The sequence below is a fragment of the Molossus molossus genome, unplaced genomic scaffold (assembly GCF_014108415.1).
Source record: "Molossus molossus isolate mMolMol1 unplaced genomic scaffold, mMolMol1.p scaffold_m16_p_1, whole genome shotgun sequence".
Taxonomy (NCBI): Eukaryota; Metazoa; Chordata; class Mammalia; order Chiroptera; family Molossidae; genus Molossus; species Molossus molossus.
The window spans coordinates 89,517,374-89,539,397 of record NW_023425344.1 but is presented as its reverse complement, the minus strand read 5'-3'; the positions used below and the strand labels follow the sequence as shown (position 1 = coordinate 89,539,397).

The 22,024-nt window shown below is 36.4% G+C and overlaps 1 protein-coding gene across 28 annotated transcripts in view; it reads right to left on the bottom strand.

Moving 5' to 3' along the window:
- The window catches only part of ZMYND11 (zinc finger MYND-type containing 11), a 155,963-nt gene that overhangs the window by 24,910 nt on the left and 109,029 nt on the right, over positions 1 to 22,024 (bottom strand). For 24 of the 28 annotated variants that reach the window (XM_036280827.1, XM_036280862.1, XM_036280876.1 and 21 more), the window contains 5 exons: positions 20,790 to 20,951; positions 4,186 to 4,263; positions 3,634 to 3,726; positions 919 to 1,006; positions 308 to 363 (listed from right to left, as the gene is read on the bottom strand). In XM_036280827.1, the coding sequence (XP_036136720.1) occupies positions 308 to 363; positions 919 to 1,006; positions 3,634 to 3,726; positions 4,186 to 4,263; positions 20,790 to 20,951 (477 nt within the window). Of the gene's footprint in view, positions 1 to 307; positions 364 to 918; positions 1,007 to 3,633; positions 3,727 to 4,185; positions 4,296 to 20,789; positions 20,952 to 21,408; positions 21,505 to 22,024 lie in introns of those variants that run through there. The other 4 variants (XM_036280894.1, XM_036280909.1, XM_036280981.1 and 1 more) reach the window with 3 other exon arrangements.

Genomic DNA, 22,024 nt, shown 5'->3' with positions numbered 1-22,024 from the left:
AGTGTCTCTGCCCCATACAAAACATGTACATGCATTAGTTAACTAATACCTTAAGGGTAATTAAAGAAGAGCAAACAAAATTTCTTTGTACAAATTACTTAGTAACTAAACCTCCCAGGACGTCTCTGAGAATAGTCCGCCAGAATTTTTTCCCCTCTATAGGCATTATTTCTCCTGTATGCCAAACATAGAAATATAATATTTAAAGAAAATGACAAAATTAAAAAATATATATAAGACGAGTGGAATTCTGAAATAAATTAATTGGGAATATAGTGAGAGAGTAATTACTAGGCATGGACAGTACCTCGTGACAAGTGTCTTTATACAGCATCCTTGCTATGTCAGCTTGCTCACTGTCTGCTGTAATTAAAGACAGAAATCCATTACCAGTAATCTGGAAACACAAAACTATCAAAATTAATACACTCATTTAAATTTTCGTTCAGTTTGAAAAAAGTGAACATTTACCATTTAAAATAAAATGTGTATTTTTTTAAAAGTTCAGGCAGTAAAACAAAATTCTCTAGGCAGCTTTAACTTCACATTCAACATAATACTTATTACCTAGGTATAAAGCTGCCCTTTAGCTTTAAAATAATAAAATATTAATGGGGAAACGACCAGAATTAATCACAGTGTTTATAAAAAGCCTTTCAATTAAGTTTGTAAATTTATACATAAAACTATAAAAAAGTAATACTTTCATCACTCAGTGTACTAGTGTTTTGCTTGTGGACAGTCAATTCTACAAGCTATAACTATATTACCAAATAGTTTAAAAATTAAACCATAACATTATTACTTACAGATCATTAAAATACTAACTTAAATGTAATGTTTTATAAAAGATATTTCTCAACATGGAATGTAAATGATATTAAAAAATGCAAAAGAAAACAACAAAAAATATTCAACCTCCATAGAAAATCACTGTGTTGTGGAGAAGCAGCTGAGCATCAGCTTTGAACTCTTCATAACTTCGGTATTTCCCTTCATTCACTTTCTGCAGTGGTCAAAAAACAAAATGGCAAAAGAGTTACTAGTGAAAATATTTGCCTGCGTGATGCTAACATGGTTGGAGTAGGGGACACAGCAGAATTTTCCAGAATGACATCATGGCTGCACCTGTGCCTCACAGTGTTGACGGACCACGTGTACGAGAAATCCACAACTCCAGTGCAGTTAGAATGTGACAGTGTGGTGAAGTGTGGCAGATCTGATGTCCTGCAGCCATTGCTGTGCTCTGTACTAATTGACTAGAGTGAACTTGGCAGCCTGAACATCTCATTCTATAGCAATGATAAAAGCTACTGCTAAGCTCTGTAAACAGTGAAAGCTTTAGGCCCGTGTGGTTCATGAGACCTTAACTACATACCTCCCAATTTTATAACACAGGAGAATAAAGATTGGAAAAAAAGAACTGTTAGCCTCTGTGACAGTTTAACATGACTAAAGACATGCTTATAATTCTGAATTGGGACTAGGTACTAATTTATAAATAATTTAAAAATAAAGACCCAGATGTTTCTCTAGGCATCAAGGCAATGCCAGGGTTTCTCCTACGTTAGACTGATATATGTCAAGGGTTTCCATCATCGAATTCTCTGTAGCATTGCCTTTAGCTGCCAAAGAGAAGGATTAGGGAGGAAATCTGATGGGTTTCTGGGGTAAGACAAAATTTTTAGTAGGGGGTATGTATGACAAAGTTAACTCAACAACAAGAAGGAATTTTCTTATCTGGGTGATATTTTTAGGAAACAGGTTTGTAAACCGCTTGACTTCTAAATGCTAAATTGCTAACGCCGCTAAAGAATAACTAAGAACCACCCTGGCCAGTGTGGCTCAGTTGGTGTGGCATCATCCAGTGCACAAAAGGTTGCCAGTTCAATTCCTAGTTAGGGCACGTGCCTGGATTGTGGGCTTGATCCTCAGTAGGGGGTGTGTGTAGGAGGCAGCCGATAGATGTTTCATTCTTACATCAATGTTCCTCTCTCTCTAAAAAATCAACTTTAAAAAAATTGACACTGTCAGAAAAAAACAAAAATAAAAGGAATAATTAATAACCCACCTTTCTGTTGAAATCCAAGACCCAATTCAGTGCACTTTATTTGGGGAAGGCCCTTCCCTCCCGATTCCCTAGCAAGGTACCTGCCTCCTATCTGTCACAGGGCTTATTTATAAACATTAAATTTCTGATTGTAGTGGGCTCTGGGATACTCAGGTATTGGCATTGTCTGGAGCTCCCCAGGTGACCCAATGTACACTCAGATGGAGAACAACTACACCTTTATGATTTGTGAGGTATGCACCTTGTCGCTTGCATTGGTCTGTATTGTAAGCTCCTGAAAGCATTAAAAAAAAACCAAAAAAACATGTCTTCCTCTGCTTTCCTATGGTGTTCTGCCATGACCAGCATTTGCCAAGCACAGGAAAAGATACCATCGATGGGATCAGACTGGGGATCTGGGAAGGTGCCATGCAGGAAAGGGAAGCTGCAGGGGCAGGAAAGGCAACTGGGTTCATCATTCTTCAGAGGCCTCAGAGTTTAGGAAAAGAAGCTATGACTGAGGCTATGAAATCTGTCGGTAGTAGATAAAATTTAAATTACTTGTTTTATTCCAGGATTTGCCAGCCACTTTAAGGAAATAACCTTCATTTAGCCTTTTCTTTCATTGAAATACTACACCTTCTGTCTTTCTCAGCTGCTAAAGGATTAGGAAACTAGTAAAATAATTTCAAATAATTCCTATAATCTTCCTATAAGCTATTATGGCCAACCATAAAATGACATATAGAAGTTACACAATTCGTAATTCAGCAACCCTAACTGAAAACATGTCTAAGTGTTCTAGGGAATTTTATTGTAATAAGTAATTAAGTATTAACAAACCCCATCAATCCTCAGCTAGCACTGACAACGTTAAGAACTTTAAGAATAACTGTTTTGTTCAAGTTCATTTCATTGTTTCCTAAGTCTCTAGATTAGTTCTGTGTTAGAATTTTTCCTTGAGAGAAATCCCCAAGTTCTACTGCTAAAAGTAGGGACCCATGTACAGATGTGACTCTCTACACTTGAAATATTAAACTGACCAGGCTACTATCCATTTCCTTTAGCCAACAAGTATCAAGAAATGTACAGGTCAGCCCTGGCTGGTTTGGCTCAGCAGTTGGAGCGTCAGCCCGTGGACCAATGAGTTGCGGGTTCAATTCTGGTCAAGGGCATGTACCTTGGTTGTAGCTCAATCCTGGCCCTGGTCAGGGTCCTGCGGGAGGCAACCAGTCAATGTGTCTCTTTCATATTGATCTCTCTCTCCCCCGCCCTCCCTCCCATTCTATCTGAAGATAAATAGAAAAATATCCTCAGGTGAGGATTAAAAAAAAAAATCTACAGATCACTTAAAACCAGGCTTTTTAAAAGATGACACCCAAATGGCACTAAAGTGAACATACAGATTTTAAAATAGTAGCCATGCACATGTGGTGGCCACTCCTGGCTGGTCCTAGTAAGAGACTGAGCAGAGCACCCTCCTCAAGAAGGAATGGCACCCAGAATCAGGCTTGGCTGAGAGTCTCTCAGTCACCTGGGAGCCACGGGGTGAATCTGAAGCAGTACGGAAGGCCCAGCTTTACCTCTTGTATGGTGGGGACGTCGACCGCTGAGTGCACCAGCCTCCGGTACATCGGGTGTTTGCTGTCCTTTCCCTTTTTATTAAGGTCTATAGCCTGAAAAGTGGTTAGATACATCAGTTTTAAATGGCTAGAGAAGAGACAGGTAAAATACCAATTTCTAAACAAGTACTTTAGAACTTAGTGGAAAAATGTACACGCGCGATATAGTTTAACATGGCATTCCTTAAGGTTTTGATAGGAAAGGCTAGTTTGGAAAAGTTCCATTTCACTTTAAACACTAATTATCAATGAGAATATTCTGATAAACACATTTTTAAAATGTAAATGTTTCTAATCTAAAGCAGCTAAAGAAATGCCTGTTCTAAAACAAAGATAGAACAAAAAATCTAAATGCTTCATATAAAACCATTTACTGTACAAAAGAAATATGACAGCAGTGGTTCCCACTCTCTAAACTGCTTATACATAGTTGTCACTTGACAGTCATTAACTGTGAACCAGACTGAAATATAATTGGAAGACTTGAGAAGACCCCATGGGGACAGGACTCACCCTCTCCTTCATGCGGGAGACAATGAACCTCAGGTATGTGCTCATTTCTTGTTTGTTTGTATTTTTCTTCTTGATACTCTGTTAAAAACAGATAAGACCAGATATAAAATCTGATCATTTATATGTATATATTTATGTAAAAGACGTCTATAAAAGATATAGTCTGTAAAGATTTCATTAAAAAATGCACTGTATCTGATACAGAGAAATCTTTGAAATTTGCATAGCAAAAATAACATTTACTGTAATAAGAATCAGAAAATATTATATTGTACTTGAAATAATACCTAAAATAAGCATTTGTTTGATATCTGGAAACTTAAACCAATTTTCAGATAAAAAGATGAAAATAATAATGATGATAACATAATAATGACATAATGTAGAATCCCTCATTTTGCCAATAACGACAACAACAAAAATCAATGGCTGAAGTCCTTCACAGTGCATTTTAAATTAGCAGTAGTGAATGGTGACTTTCAAAATAACATTCTTCTTCATTAAAAACATTATTAAAAGTCTGTTCATTTATAAATTATGTGTAGTGCAGTGGAACACACCTATATATCTATTTTAAAGTGCTATTGATCTATTCAGTAATAACTCCAATTTCTAATAGTCTAGCCTAAAAGCTAATTAGGTTCTTCAATTTATCTCTTAGAAAAATCTAACTTCACCAGAAGAAGAAAAAAACCAGGATTCTACTATGTATGTCCTTTCCAGACAGCAAAGAAACTAAGACAAACATTCCCGTTTCTTTAGTCAAGGTTAAGATACCATTGCAGACACTCAGCCATAAGTAGATGGCACCGCAGAAGACTGAGTAGGTCTGGGGTACTATTGGACAAGTGCTTTAACTTTTTCAGGCTACTAGATTATTACTCCCAAAGAAACTTTATATGCAGGAAATCATCTATAATATGTTAATACAGTGAAGGAACAAACATTTCTCATGTAACTGAAGTCTTAGCTAGAGCTCAAGCGAATTGATCATATGCACAATATTAAAATAATTTGAATAAAGAGTAAAAAAAAAAAACATTTTCTTAGCTGGAGACTATTTCACAGACTTCACATTTAAAGGGATTTGCTCTCTCTGCTTTTTACCTGAATTCTCTGGCAATGCACAGACACAGTCAGTGGTTCCCTCCTTACCAAGCTTTATGTTATGACCTGTGCACACAGCTTCTAAATTTATGCCATTTATAGAGAGCAGTTCTTCTCAACCTTGGCCATATCCAGAGACACTGGTGTAACTTCTTAAAATGCAGTTGGCCTTCACCTCTGAGCATCTGAGCGGGAACTTCTAGGGGAAGATCCTATGCTCTGTATCTGCTTATGTTCTCATCTATTTGTTAATTTCTCAGGTTGTTGTGACACATGGCCAAGACCAAGCACCAAGAATATAGATGTGGAGTTTAGAAATCAATGACGTTTCTTGGACCCCAGGTTTGTAATTTGTAATCTTTGATATGGCTTGTGAATTCTCATTTTTAACAAGATCCCCAGTGATTCTCACACACACAAACATATGAGAACTATTAATTAGCCCCCTTCTGTAAGACAGAGCATAACAGGGAACCAAGCTCTGTTCCTGCATTCTGCAAATCACACAGGAGTATAGAGGGAGCTCTCAGTGGATCTGAGGCACAATCAGCTATTAACACTTTTGGACAAATGTTTTTGCAACATGGACATCCTCCCATGCACCGCTTTTTATGCTAAACAGTTTGATAAACTTTTAGATACCGGGAAGAGGAAAAGTAAGAGGGCCAAGAAGGCTGCTTTTTTTCACCTCTTGGAAAACCTACATTCCCTTAAAAAGAATAAAAATAAATGTTTCCAGCTACATGCTCTATCACACCATATATTTAGGGTATAGTACTAAAACTGCTGATCCCAAATATTAACTTGATAATTAAATCATAAATGTGTGTAAGTTCAGCTGTAACAGCAATGTACATCAGGTTAGAAGTCTTGTAATATTATCTGTGGGGTTATATTTCTTTTAATAGAAAACATATTCTTTAGGGGAAATACACAATCACCACTTTATCTAGTGCTGAAGTACGTTTCCTAAATATTGTCTGCAGTCACCTAAGCAGTGACAGGCAGAATGGGTTAGTCACTGCATCTACCATGACACAGCCTTCGGGCTGCTGTGCATTTCACGTGTATGCAAGAGTATGTTTTTCTACTTTCTGTGCTCTAAACATCAACCTATAAAGTACTTTACTGTTAACTTTTTTTGGAGTCTAACCTCCTTTGTTTTTAGAGCCTTAGAAAACAAAGCAATTCAATGTTTCTTTATGGGAAAAATTGATGAGTGCTAGAAACAGATTATCACTACAGCCAAAACATTCTAACTACATCAGTCTTTCCTTGAAACAAAAACAATGAAAATGCTTTTAAACAGTAGGGAAAACCCTATTTTACTGTGCTTAAATGTAGGTAAATTGTGCATTAAATTGTTCTTGTTCAAATAAAGGTCCATATTCAGTTCCTACTTCCACAGAGAATCTACACAAAATGCGGGTGTCTCATCTCTCACAATGCTTTGGTTTCATCTGTTTAAACATTCCTAAATGAATTGCTAAATTGGTGTAACCATGTACAGCAACATTTCTTTCTTGTTGGAAAGACTGCAAGTGCAGCGTTCAGGCTGAAGGCCTTAATTTCACAAATACAAATGATAAATATAGGATGATAATCTAATTTTGTATCATGTTTAAATTTGCTTAGAGTGAAGTTGCTAGAGTATCTCTTTTCTACTATGTACATGCAATTAAAAGTGGTGATATGATCTTGGAAAAAGGACTATTTCAAGCAAAATATAAAAGAAAGAACAAGGGGGACAGGTGACTTCCATGGCTGGATATAACCTACCCCATCCTTCACAGCTCTAATTCCTTCAAAATAGTATTTCAGTAGGTCTTCTACCCCACTTAATACAGTGATACCCAGAATTACCTATCCTACTTCAGTGTTGATCAACTGTGGCTATCTGTGCATTAGAACCACCTGGGAAAGCTTTTACAAACCACCAACATCCACTTTATAGATAAAGTTCTAGAACAGGTGCAATGTTATCTGTGATGGAAAGTAATGAGGACAATGGCTGTCTGGGGGTGAGGATGAGTCAATGGTCCTGGTTCTCTGCCTCGGTGGGACTTGAATGCACAGGTGTGTGTGCATCTGTCTGTTCATCAAATGGCACATTCAAGACTTGTGCAGCCCTGGCCTGCTGGCCTGTGTGTCAAAGGGTCCGGGTTCAATTCCCAACCAAGGGTATATATCTGGGTTGCAGGTTCGATCCCTGACTCTGGTCAGAGTTATACAGGAAGCAGCCAATCAATGTTTTCTCTCACACAATGATGTTTTTCTCTCTCTAGCTCTCTCCCTCCCACTCTATCTAAAAATCAATGGAAGAAGATCCTCAGGTGAGGATTAACAAAAAAACCAAACAAAAAAGACTTGTGCAAACACTGCAAAGTAAATTTACTTCAAAGAAAAAACTGCCAATGTTGAGATGCCAACCCAGAGAGTGTGCTAATGCTGCCCAGGGAGGAGCCCAGGCACTCACCCTGTGAACATCCCAGGTGTTTCTGACATGCGACCCTGACTGAGAACCACTGCTTGGCATTATTAAAAAGGCTATGTATTTATATAAACTGGTGCAGTAGTTTCAATGGAAATCTTGGCTGCTATACTGAGAAGTGTTAAGTGGTCATCTTCAAAAGTTCTCTCTTAAAGTATTGCCAGATCTAGTAACTTTCTCCATCTTCTTGCTCAAACAAACAGAAATTTGTCCATTCTCTGCAGAAACTGTTTTAGAGACTTCAATGATTTGGGCTATATAGAAGGAATCACCAAAAGGAGTTTCACAGACCAAAAAACTTATTTTGTTGAAAGCCTCTGCTACTTGTTTATTTTGTACTGCTGCCCAATACACTTTTTTTTTTTTTGGTGACACATACTGAACTTTATTGCAGATGTAGGACAAAAACTGAAATGCATACCAGCACTCAGGCTGGTAAGTGAACAATTGCTCTGCCCTGTGCCTGGACCTTGTGTTACTCAAGGCATGCTCAAAGACTAAAAGGATCCTGCTTCCCAGACTCGTAGGTCCAGGGAGCTTCCTCAGCAAACTGAAGCAAACAAAAGAGAAGACCCTGAACAGATACAAAACCCTTCCCAATAATTTGTAGGGACAAAACATTTGCTCTAAGATGCTTTCATGTTTGCTAAACTTAAGGGCTTTATGACAGTTTCCAGTTACAATTTAGAGACTTAGTATTTCACACAAGAATCAACAAAGCATTGTAGCTTCTGCCCCAGAGCTGCACTATAAGACTTCTGGGGATTTCTTAGGTAACATGTTGTGAGCGGCCTATGTGACATTCACAGCAAGTGTCTCACTGTCTGTCGACCAAACCAAGGCATTTACAGTGGCTTCAGAAAAAACTCCTCTAATAGAACGTAAAGGGTTAGCTTCTAAGGTAAATGCTATTCTGTTTGTAACATAACTAAGCAGATAGCTCTCGACAAGTTCAGAAAACATAAAGGTAATGCTGTATAATATTTGCAGATTATTTCAGATCCAATACTTTCTCAGGCTTTGAAGAACTGTACCTATTCTCTACTTGCAAACTTCAGGACTCCTCAGTAAAGACCTCTCTGTAACAGTGTGTAGCTCAGAATCCATTATAGTAAAGCCCAATAAAGTTCTGATGACTGTTCACATCACTCAAGGAGTGATCTGAGTCAGTATCTGCAAATTCTCAAGAGACAAACTTTCCATTCCATAGCCAAAGTTGTTGCAACCATTTTAAAACGACAATAATCACATGGTTAGAGCTGTGTTACAAATATGTGTGAAGCATCCACTAAAGTGAGATGCTGCTCTTTAGTACACTATTGACAACTGAGGAACTGTTTTCCTCTCCTTTAAGGGAAAAAAATAATAGAAAACCTTGAACATCTTCTTGAGTAAGAGATTCATTCTTAAGCCAGCTACAAACAATTGCTGGGATAGCAAATCAGATGAGTCTAGTTAGATAACACAAATGAAACATGAATGACAGGTCACACTCAAAGACTAATGGTGTTTCTGGTTGGAAGAGAAAGTATAAGCAACTTCTGATCCACACCCAATCATTGATTACAATGCCCAAGCATCATTTCATTATTCCAAGGGACACTCAGAATTAAATAGTCTGGAATTTTCAATGTTCTCTAGAGACCCTGCTTTAAACTGTAGAAACACCTTTCAGCAGAGAGTGAACTTGTGGACATATCATTTCAGTACACCAAATACCCAAATGAAAATAAAATGTGCAAAACTAGAAATCAAGGTATCTTCTCCTTAATAATGTATTTGTGCTGCCAGAGTTCAAATCCAAGTTTCCAAGTCTATGGTTAAAGAAAGACAAGGGCCTCACACTTTTGGGGGGGTTCCCAATATCCAGAATGTTCTTTAGCAACAGACTCAACAAGGTTGGCAAACTTTCCCTGTGGAGCCCAGAAAGAAAATATTTTAGGCTTTGAAGACACACAGTTGGTGTTTGTCTCAAGTAAACTGCCATGGTGGAGAGGAAGCTGTCAGAAATAAGGCAGACATTCCATGAGTATCGTTATGTTCTAACAAAACTTGTGGGAACTAAAATTAGAATTTCTTATAATTTTCATGTCACAAAATATTATTCCTCTTTTGATTTTCAATCATTTAAAAATGTAAACCTGGTGTGGCTCAGTGGATTAAGCGTCGCCCAATGGACTGAGAAATCCTGGTTCAATTCCTGGTCAGGGCACATGCCTGGGTTGCAGGCTTCATTCCCAGTAGGGGGCGTGCAGGAGGCAGCCGGTTGATTCTCATTCTCATATTCATTCATTCATTCTCATTCTCTCTCTCTCTCCCCCCCCCCGCCCAGGCTTCATTCCCAGTAGGGGGCGTGCAGGAGGCAGCCAGTTGATTCTCATTCTCATTCTCCCTCCCTCCCTCTCTATATATATTTTTAAAAAATCAATAAAAACATATTTAAAAAATGTAAACCCCATTCTTAGCTCACAAACAGTACAAAACCAGGTGGAGGGCTTGATTTGTTGACTAGACTCTTTTAAGTTGTAGAAAGCAAGGTTCATAATAGTCTAGTTCAGCGTTCTTTTGCCAGGAGCTTGTACAATATCTAGCATATACTATGTGCTAGGTGAATTGAACTGATGACAGTTATTACTAACCAACTTCACTGTCTACTAGAAAAAACATTTCATGCACTTGAATTGACAATACAAGATCCACCCAAAATGTGAAACACTTAATCACACACCCAAGCTGTGTTAGCATATTCTGGCTATTATAAACCATTTTATTTACTTCTGGTGTGTCAACCATTTCACTGCCAGATGACTAAGTATCACTGTAGGCTTCTAACAACCGAAGGCTCATTTAAATGGTAATGAGCTCACAAATCTGGGGCACTTGCTGAACCACAGATTCCAGAGCCTTAGACCAGAGGCTGTGTTCTAAACAATCACACTAGGTGACTCTGGTACAGGTGGCCCTGAAAAGTTGGTGGAGAAACACTGCGTCTAAATTACCTACACTTTTTGAGGAATCAAGAAAGCTCCGCCCTGGCCAGTTTGGCTCAGCGGTTAGAGCGTCGGCCTGCGGTCCGGAGAGACCGGGGTTCGGTTCCCGCTAAGGGCACGTACTTCGGTTGCAGTTTGTCCCTGGCCCTGGTTGGTCGTGCGGGTGGCAGCCACTCGATGTGTCCCTTCACATCGATGTTTCTCTCTCTCTCTCCCTTCTTCTCTCTCCCTCCCACTCTATCTGTACAAAAAATGGAAAAATATCCTCGGGTGAGGATAAAAAAAAAAAAAAAAAGAAGAAAGCTCCAAGCTCTCCTTTATAACTATCTGTAATCATAGAAAAGAATCACAATAAATTTTATCTGCACAAAAATTGTCTAGCTGTTACTGAAATCAGAGGCTCTAAAGTATTCTCTACAACCATTTGTAATAAGTGAATACAAAGGAATCAAAGTATTTATAAGAAACACCAGTGTTTGTGACTTTAACAGTAGAGCTGGTCTGGTGGAAGTAGCCCAAAGTCCTGACATTTCTCCTCCCGTGTCACCAAGACCCCAGTAGCTCAATGACAATCATATTCTAGAGCAATTTTCTAAAAATGTACCTACATTCAGTCTTTTTCACCCCCAGTACTGACACACTGAAGTGAACTCTTCAACATAAGGCCAGCAGATCAGAACACCATACCTACTGCCATTTTTAATGGTGGCAAACATGGCTTACTCGCTTCTGCATGTGGGGTGCACCACACATTTAACCACGTGAATTCCCTCTAGCTCCATCCCAAATCTCCCACAACTAATCCAGCAATAGTCATTTGCACTTGAGTTTCTGGCAATATATAATATAAAATATGTTTTAACTGATTTCTTTTTTGAGAAACAGAGGAAGGGAGAGAGAGAGACAGAAACATCCATGTGAGAGAGAAACATCGATTGGCTGCCTCCTGCTCACCCCACACTGAGATTGAGCTCACAACCCAGGCATGTGCCCTGACCGAAAATATAACCTGCGACCTCTTGGTCCATGGGTCAATGCTCAACCACTGAGCCATACCGGCTGGGCTATACTTTTCATTTAAGTTAAAGAAATGTAAATCTCACATCAATGTTTCTCTTTCTCCCTCTTCCTCCCTCCCTCCTTTCTACTCTCTCTAAAAAATTAATGGAAAAAATATCCTGAATTGAGGATTAACCAAAAAAAGAAAGAAAAAATGTAAATTTAAGTTTTTAAACCTCCCTTAAGCCGTCATAAATATGTCTTATTACAGCTAAAAGTTGGAACTTTGAGGATAATGCAAACTACTAAGAGGGCCCTGAAGTGGACACCTGGAACATGCTAGCAACCCTCAAGTTGGCCTTGCAGAACTACTAACGCAGTGTTTCCAGACTTGTTCATTCAGATTTACAAACATTACTGAATACTACTCCAGCTCTGTACATATTTATTAATTTTTACAAAGTCAACTCTTTGCTCTGATTGAGCTGAGTAGGTTATGACTAAGTTCAGATAATATAATCAGCTTTCAGCTTTGTAGCAGCCAGTCTAGGATGATTTACAAACTATTAAAGCATCTCTAATTCTACAGGCCACAAAATCAACTGGTACTATAAAAATATGTAGTATTTCTAAATCTACTATATCCACATATTTAAAAAAAATTGCTAAAATATTATTAGCTAAAAAGAGGGGAGTGTTTTTATACATGTCAAGAATTTTATCATTCATTATTAAATACACTTTGGGGTGTAACTTTAAGCTCCTTTGTGGCATAATATACGGATGAGAGAACAGAAAAGGGACATTCAGAAAAACATTATGGAACCAGGTTTTATATCTACTTGTTCCTTCCCTTCTACACAATACTAATCTTTAAAGAAAGAACAAGATACAGAGAGCAGAGGCAGAATGCATTCCTCAGTAGAGTAAGCCTTTCCATCCTTTTCTGAAAATAAGTTACCTGCCTCTATTTTCAGGTCAAGAAATGAGTATCATTTCATTCTCTACTCACAGAGGCTGACTACCAGCCAAAGGGGAATACTACCTGTCACCTTTCCACACCTTCCCCTCCCACCTCATGCATTTGCAGACAATAAAAGGAAACTGTGCCCTTTGTACTATTTTCAGTTCATCAATACTGGAAACACAAAATAAACTTTCTACTTAGCTAGCTTAAGTTGCAACCATACTGATATAGAAACTATTATCTCCTTAATCCCTTAAAGTTAAAAATCCAATATAAAATTCAATTAAAATTCTAAACAAGTAACCAAATACATGTATCATAAAGACCAAATACACCACCACTCAAAACATTTCACACACATGTCCAAGCCTTTCTGACCATAACATTGCTAAATTCCTCACAGGAAGACAATGTAGAAAACTTGGACATTTTTTTCCTTTCTTGCTTGGGTCCAGGTAGTTTTATAATAAGATTACATAACAACACATGAGATTTTACAGTTTTATGTCCCAGATTCAATTTTTAAAATCCTCTGGATTTGTCTATGTTCCCATTATGTTTTCCTCTAGTCAAGCTAGTGATAAATAGTAAAACTGCCTTACAAAGTACTTGATTTAAATAGAGATCTTAAAATGAATTTTCTACTTTGTTAGTACAAAGATGATATGCGTCAGTTAGCTATAAAATTATTAAAATATTTAATGTTCACTCGTATTCAATACGACGATTGTCCACCTGTTTTTTGTTTTGTTTTGTTTTTTAAAAAAGCCAAACATGGCTTCTACTTCTATGTTATTTAAAAAATCAAATTTCCATTCCCAATTTGTTATTTTGTATCTTAAAGGTAAAGGTACATCCTTTCAGGGTGAAAATATTAATACATTTCCCACATTACCAAAGGAAGACTGATCAGAAAGTAAGAACAGTTATAGTTTCATAGTTAATACATAATAAGGAATTTATGTTCAAAATATTTTCATTTAGCACTTTGTCCTATTCTGTTCTCCTGACTTTTGGAATTTAAAAAAACAACACTGTACTGCCTACATCCCAAAGGACTGAAAATGGATTCAGAAGTAAATTTCTATCTCCAGTTTCAAGAAATGACTTTTCTTTAGCTACCTGAACAACCAAAAGTCACAGTGTAAATGACTCAAAATATAACTTGACTCAGAACTAAGTTAACATTGCCAAGTCAGTAACAACTTGATAAAACTCTAGGTGGCCTCCTAGGGGCGATTTAGTCTTGGTTTGGTTTTAGAAGACCAGTTAAATTCCTTCATTTTCAGTATCTGTCTAATGAGCGTACTATAATTTGTGTGGGGGAGAAAAAATATCTGGAGCTTAACATCCAATTTAAAAGTTAATTTGAAATGCTTTTTCTAGTCTTTCTGAATATATTTTAAATTATTAAGTTTCCTGTAAAATATACATCTTCATTTAAACTGTTTTAAAGAAAAAGTGTAGTAGGATATTTGTAGAACAGTGCCAATTAATATGGAAGTACCACCAAGGGGCACTCTTCTTCAGATCTCTGTAGATGTCTGATAGTCAAGAACAGGGAGAGATCAGAGAATCAGGTGCTAAAAAACTGGGAGAGGTTTGTGGATTAGATGTATTTTTATAATTTTTTTCTTATTGATATTAGAGAGAGAGGAAGAAAGAGGGAGAGAGAGAGAGAGAAACACCGATGAGAGAGAACATCACTGGCCGCCTCCTGCATGCCCCTCACTGGGGATTTGGCCCACAACCTGGGCATATGTCCCGATCGGGAATCGAACCGGCGATCTCTTGGTGCATGTGTCGACACTCAACTACTGAGCCACACCAGCTGGGCGATTAGATGTATTTTTTAAAAAGTATTAATAAAATTTCCCCACATAGATTCTTCTTTATTTCCTTATCTATATTTTCTTGTTTCTCTATTTTATTAATGGGCTAGACTGATTCACCATACAGTTTGTATATTGACACAATTTTTTAAATTTGTGATCCTTAAACAGAAAAATGCCATCTGAAACATGTGGGGGGAGGGAGAGGGGATGATTATTTTCTAATTTTTAAAGACACGCTAAAATAATATACCTCCATCCATTATCTTGAATATCTTTTCTTTGTGATTTACATTGATCCATTCATATAAAAGCCACAATGTGTCATTAATGAGATGTAAAGTGAATTAAAGTTTGTTAGAAGATATAAAGAACTGTAGGGAGTGGGAAAGAGTCAATGGAGGAAAAAAAGGAGGGACATTTGTAATCCTTTCAACAATAAAGAGTAAAAAAAAAAAATGCCCAGCCAGTATGACTCAGAGGATTGAGCTTTGTCCCATGGACTGACAGGTCCCAGTTCAACTTCCAGTCAGGGCACTTGCCTGGGTTTCGGGCTTGAATCCCAGTGGGGGGCATGCAGGAAGCAACCAATTGATGTTTCTCTCTCACACTGATGTTTCTATCTCTTCCTTCCTCTCTCTCTCTCTCTCAAAAAAAAAAAATCAATAGAATATATTACAAAAAAATGTTTTAAGATAATTTTAAAAATAAAGAATTGGAATATAACATTTTTATGTTATAATATTAAAAAGCCTAAGCTTAAAGTCTTTGGCTGGATTTCACTGGAGCAATATTCCACTTCACAGGCCCAAATATGGTTGAGGGAGACAAGTATTGCAGGCCGCTGTGGTCTTCTCATTCTAGCACTTCCTATATGCTCACAGCAAAGGCACATAATACACAAAATTCTGCTCCCTAAATGATGTATTTTAGTCCACATAGAAAATTTTCATGTATCTGAATCTAAAGGAGCAGTAATAGGAATCTATAACTCCTCCTAGTTACGAAAACAAAATTCATTTACATAAGGAACATGAACATGTTAGAAGAGGATGGAGAGGGTCCACTTTCAAAATACTTCTCAAAATTGTTAAGCAGGAAAGTTCCAACTACTTTGTTTGGCAATCTATACAGTTTTTTTCCCTCTAAAGTTAACTTTCCGACTCTCTATTAGGTACCACATTCAGAGCACATGCAGCACTATCAGACATTACAAGCATCAATCAGTGCACTGCCCTGCATTTTACAGGCACCACACAGTGTTTGCTGTGCACTTGAGGGAAAGAAGGGGCAGTGGGAGCAAGATGACCTACATTCCTCCTTTAGAGTTTTTCTAAGTCCTGACTATAACTTGATAGGGAGAACAAATGCCAAGCCAGTCACGAGGCAGATATTTTGTACCAAAGATGCTTCTCCGGGAGTAGTACAGGCATTTAGAACACACAGTTCTAAAACTGCACTGTATGATACAGTAGGTAGCCATAACAACATGTGCCAAATTGAATTCCAGTTCCTGGATCTCACTAGCCACATTCAAGTGCTCAACAGATAAACATAGTTAGTAGTTAATTCCTACTGGACAACAAAGAGAGAGCATTTCTATCCCCATAGAAAAGTCTCCCAGAAAGTGCTGCTCTAAAAGGCAACATGGTGAGCCAACCTCAGGGGTGGTCCTAGGATTTCTTCTAATACATTATCCTGCCCATATATTAAAACATTTCAAGTAGTCATCACTCAAACAGTATCGTAATGCTCCCCAGCAGGACTGGAGGCTACCAAGTGTGTAGTACATGCACACACACCACACCCCCATATGAATACATGTACATCCATGAACACATGTACATTTGCATACACAACAGACATCCATGCATACACACCCCTATGCTTACAGACATGCACTCATGCAGGTGTACACACACACACACGTCACACAAACATGAACATGTGTGCTCACACCACACACACACACACACACACATACACACACACGATTGTGCACATACCCAGGCCTGCCTTCTACAACCACAGCATCAAATTACAAATGACTCTGTAATTTGGAAAATATATGAAAATGAAACATTAAAATAAGACAGTAATTTGTACTCTTATCAAATCAGTAACAAAAATTTGGAAAATACTTTCATGTTGGCATAAATGGGTGTAATCTTCTGCAGGACAATTTAGTGACTTTTATCACAAGTTTGTATGTGCCTATCCTTTAAATTTAAAAAAGAGAAACATCTGTAACAAAAATTAATGAAAAAAAATTTTAAAGAACATCTACAAAAACAAAACAAAAATACATTGGTAAGAACAAAAATATAAAGTTAGGTCATCGATATTTTGAATAATTTAATACATGTAGTGCTCTACAAAAAAAAAAGAATTCCACTTGAATAAATTTATCCTCTGAAGGTGATGAAACAGAATTACACAGATATAAGTAAATTTATTGACCATACTGTGTTTTAAAGATATATTATTTAGTCAAAAGTAATTTTCACTTAAAAGTTAAGGTTAGCCTGGCCGGTATGGATCAGTGGTTGAGCGTCAACCCATCCACCAAGAGGTCGCTGGTTCGATTCCCAGTCAGGGCACATGCCCAGGTTGTGGGCCAAATCCCCAGTGGGGGACATGCAGGAGTCAGCCAATCGATGTTCTCGCTCATTGATGTTTCTCTCTCTCTCTCTCTCTCTCTCTCTCTCTCTCTCTCTCCTTTCCTCTCTCTCTAAAATCAATCAAGAAAAAAATTAAAGAAAAATAAAATAAAATGAAAAGTTAAGGATAAAAACAATTTTTTTCCTGGAAAATTCATGGCTATTTCAGGAATATAAAATTCAAATACATCCAAATATAATGAGAAGACTGCTCTTCAGAGTGGAAAGCATGGTATGACTCTGGACACAGCAATATGAATGTCCCCTTGAACAGGTAAATTTGAGTGCAATGTTACTGATCAGATAGGCTGATGGAAACAATGTAATAAGCATCAGAGGGGAATTGGTTAAATAAATTATGCACATTATCATACTTATAAAAAAGATAGGGATATTGCTGAATAGAAACAAACTGACTCAACCAGGGACGTACATAAAGTTACACAGATACAGATACAAATGGGTGAATGTGGATGGAGAGGCAGCACTGACCTCTGTAAGAACATTTCCTACGATGTGACAGCATTTTCAGAAATTTAACTTTTTTCTTTATCCTCTTTAAATTATTTTAATTTCTACAGCCAAGTCAAAATAATTTTTTAAATTCCCACCCCTTTTAACTAATGAGAGTTTTCAATAACAAGACTATAAAACAGAACATGACTCAAATTTCCTTCAAAGCAAAATGCTAATCTGATATTCATAGGCTATTTTTCAATATCTATTACAGCTATAAAGTAATAGTTTTTTTTTTCAGAAAGGCAAACATTCCAAAGAAATATCCTGAGTGTTGTGAGATTCTTGAAATTATAAAAATTGATAAATTTATTTTAAATTGAGAAAAATTCCTATCATTGTCCTGTTAAAATATTTCAGAAATAGTCCGATACTTGAGATAAAGCTGCTTAAGCTGAAGTAAATCTGGCAACAGAAGTTGATACCTGGGTGAGAGAGAAACTATTCTCAGTGATTTTTTTTTAAATGAATCCTCACATGTAGCCTTATTCTTTATTAAATTTATTTTTAATTAGAACTGACATGCTCAGTGACTTTTTCTGTGCTTTAGGGGTAGAAATGGTGTAAAAATAAAATAGTTTTCTAATCACTGTAAGATATTAGAAATGTTTTAAACTTGAACTTTAGGTAGTCATGACTGGGTTCCATCTACTATTTGCTAAATCTTCACTGAAGTTTGGTTCTGGGCATCTTCAAAATTCCTCACTAGCATATCTAATTAATCTATATTTCCAAACATTAATTTAAAAAAAAAATAGCAAAGATTGTTATTCTGGTTTGGAACCACAGTTCTTACGTTTCAGTCTCTCAGTTCTCTTAGTATACGAATATTTAAATCTGGTCAGTTACTCTCATGTTAGATTACAAAAATGACTTTACTTGAAAATTTGACACTTTGTTTAAAAAAAAAAAAAAAATCAAGCAAAAACTTTTACCTTAAAGATATTTAAAATTCCATTCAAATTTCAAGGTTATTACCTCTTCTCCCAGAAAAGAAATTAACACTAATCTTTTTCTTAAAAGTAACAAAACAGTAGAATAGTTCTAACAGAAAAGAAACTACTTCTTTGGGAGGTTTAAAGCTGAAGATAAAACTCAACATCCCCAAACCAGACAGGAGCCTTTTAAGCCTATTCAAAGAGTTGCTCACAGTTTATGAAACAAATGTGTGAGTAACAGTTTTTTATTGACTCACAGCATCATTTCAGTAAGAGTAATTATATCACATGCAAGACTGACAAAGACACAAAGAAAACCAGAAGGAAGAAAAGAAAAATAGGATAGGTAAGCTAAGTTCCATTTTGGCTATCATGCTTCTGTGTGAGCCAGTAAAACTCTCTGAAATTTAAAAAAAAGAAAAAAAAATCTAATCAGTCAAGAGTAGAGCAAACACATATAGAAAACGAAATCTGACAACTTGATGATGAATTCTAATGGAAGTAGTAGTTTCAGAGGTATAACTATTTAATTTTCATTCTTCACGTAAGGAATATAAAACACCCACAATAAAGTTTAACCCATCCTTTAAAATCCTAGTGTTACTGTTTAAATTCTTTAATATGCAAATAAGAACTAAACAGTAAATATTAAAAAGCTATGGATGGAAAGACAGGTATGTTCAGAATTGTATTTCCTAAGTTCCTGAGTTGATATTATTTGATCACTGACCCCATCTCTTTTATATTTTTACTATCGCAATGTTTTCTGTTAAGATCTCATTGTTCTTGACTTACTTTAATGTAAATTGTTACCAGAAAACAGGAAATATATTTTTAAAAATGCATAAAACAGAATAAAATATGAATATTAAATGCTATTCCCACACCACGAATTATAACAACTTTTGTAGACACACAATTTCTTGCAGACCTTGAAGAGAAGATGGTCTACAACTTGAGGCTTGATACTGATATATTTAAATCTAGGGATTTATCACTACTTATCAAGCATTTTGGCATTTTATTATAAGTCATCATTACATGCTATTTTTTAATGCTGTCCCAACGGTCTTTTGTCTGCCTGTGTAGTATGTATAGTATGCTGGTAGGACTCAGTTCACTTAATACAAAACCCCACAGGTACAAAGAAAAGACTATAACATACACTATGTTTTACTCATCATACTGGCAGAAAATGTTTGACTAAAAACAAAAAGAAAAGTTATGAAGACAAAAACATTTTTCGGAAGAATAAATGAATGTTTAAATTACTCCAGCATTACAAATATATTCACAAATTGAACTCATTAGTGATCTGGGCAATCTGCATGGTTCCAAATAAATATCTCAATATTTTTAAGCACAAAATAACAGAGATTACAATAAAATAATTCCCTGCTCATCACCATCACTGCCACATGTAATGTAGTATTTAGGTTATCACGCATCATTTGTATACACACACATACCACATTCTGCAACCAACAAGCACAGCCATGTATACTTTTCAATGGGGAAATAATATGAATGAAAATAATTGTGGAAAGTACCTATTTTACCTACCAACCTATTTCATTTTGCTTTAAATTAGAACGCTTGTGTTACAACTGTCCCATCCCTGCACCCTCCAAATAAAATATAAGAAAGAACCTAACCCATGATATGACAAAAAATAAAGGCAACATTACATGAATATAAATGAGAAGTAGATACAGAACATCTCCAACAATGTGCCTTTTGCTGTGTTTTCTGAGTAGTGGAGAGAACACACTGAACAGACCTTGGTATGGAAGAGTGTTTCTTGATTCCCAAAGGCTATTCATTGAAGGAGTCACACAATCCAGAGGCAAGTGTAAAGTAAGGGAAGAGAGTATATTTTTATGTGATTACGACTTTCTAAATCCATACCACAAACATGTCATGTGTTCTGTGATATCCATTTATGAGTGCTCTATGTTCATTTATCATCATTTCAGCAGATAACCCCCACCCTCCAGTACTTTTTCCATCAACCTGGCACAACCATCTGGGGTATCTTTGTGCAGCTATTGTCAATGAACTCCAACCCTCTGACCAGCACATTAAAGCTCATTTAGGTACTCACCCTGCAAACTGGGCACTGCCAGTGACTACTGCTGTCTCTAAGCCTGTACTCATCAGACAAACACTTGGAATGATACACACGAAAACACAGGTCACATATCAACACCTCTCCAGGCAAATGGCATTCAAAACAATACCAGTCATGATTTTCTGTTTCCCAGTCCTACAAAAAATACAAAATAATTTCGTATGACATTTTGTCAATATCTGCAATAACTAAGAACAAAATTGAAACTACAGTCCATCAGAAGTTAGGCATTATAAACAATTTTAGACATTTTAAAACAAGAGGGAAAAATTATCTACAAATTTGCGTCTTTAAATTTTAAATTCTTTCCTAAACAGTATTAATATTCAAAATATCTTGTGATTTGATAGTAAAACCAGTCCAAAATAAAGTAAGTCCAAAGCCAATCCCAGTTCTAACATTATCTTCAATTTTTAAAGTATTATCTATGGAATAACTTCTTCAGTGAACTTAATACTCCAACCAAACATCTATACCTTAGTATTTCAAATAAACAAACCTCTGTTTTGTTCTGTTTTTTTAAAAAATATAGTAAGTACTTAATTAGCACACTGTGGGAACAGAGAAAATAGTAATAAATGGTGATGCTCACTATTCTTATCTTCTCATCCATGGTATTGGATGCTTTATTGAAAATAACCATTAATCAGAATGTCCATGTTCTGATAGGTTGTCAAATTTTCAGGGTCTGTTGAATTTGGAAAAATAAATTGAAAATGTGAAACTAAAGGTTTAATCACATTCTCCAAAGGACATTGCCATAAAAAAACTAAAAAGGAAGTAGGCTCATTTTCTTATTGGGACTATTCCTGGAAATAAAAGAACATAACTGCAGGTATACAGGTTTCTTCAACATTTTTTGTTGTTGTTGTTCCACTCTTTTTTTTTGTACAGCCAATACCATTTAAACATAAACAGGTAGATGTTATAAGTTCTCTTAATTTGGAATACATTCTTCATAAATACCACTCTTAGTTTCTGTCAAAAAATACCTGTTAAGAGTGATGGATTCATTTTCGGCTTTCTTTTGTAGATGTGGTAACTAAGTGAAAAATGGTTTAACCCACATTCAGTATACTCAAGGCCACTCGCAATGACAGTCCTGAAATTCCAAACTTGGTGCTCTGCCATTGTTTTTCTTTTTTTTATAAATTACTGTCTACACTGTTTCTGAAGTTGAGCAGTTTTCTCGTATGTCAATTAGTCTC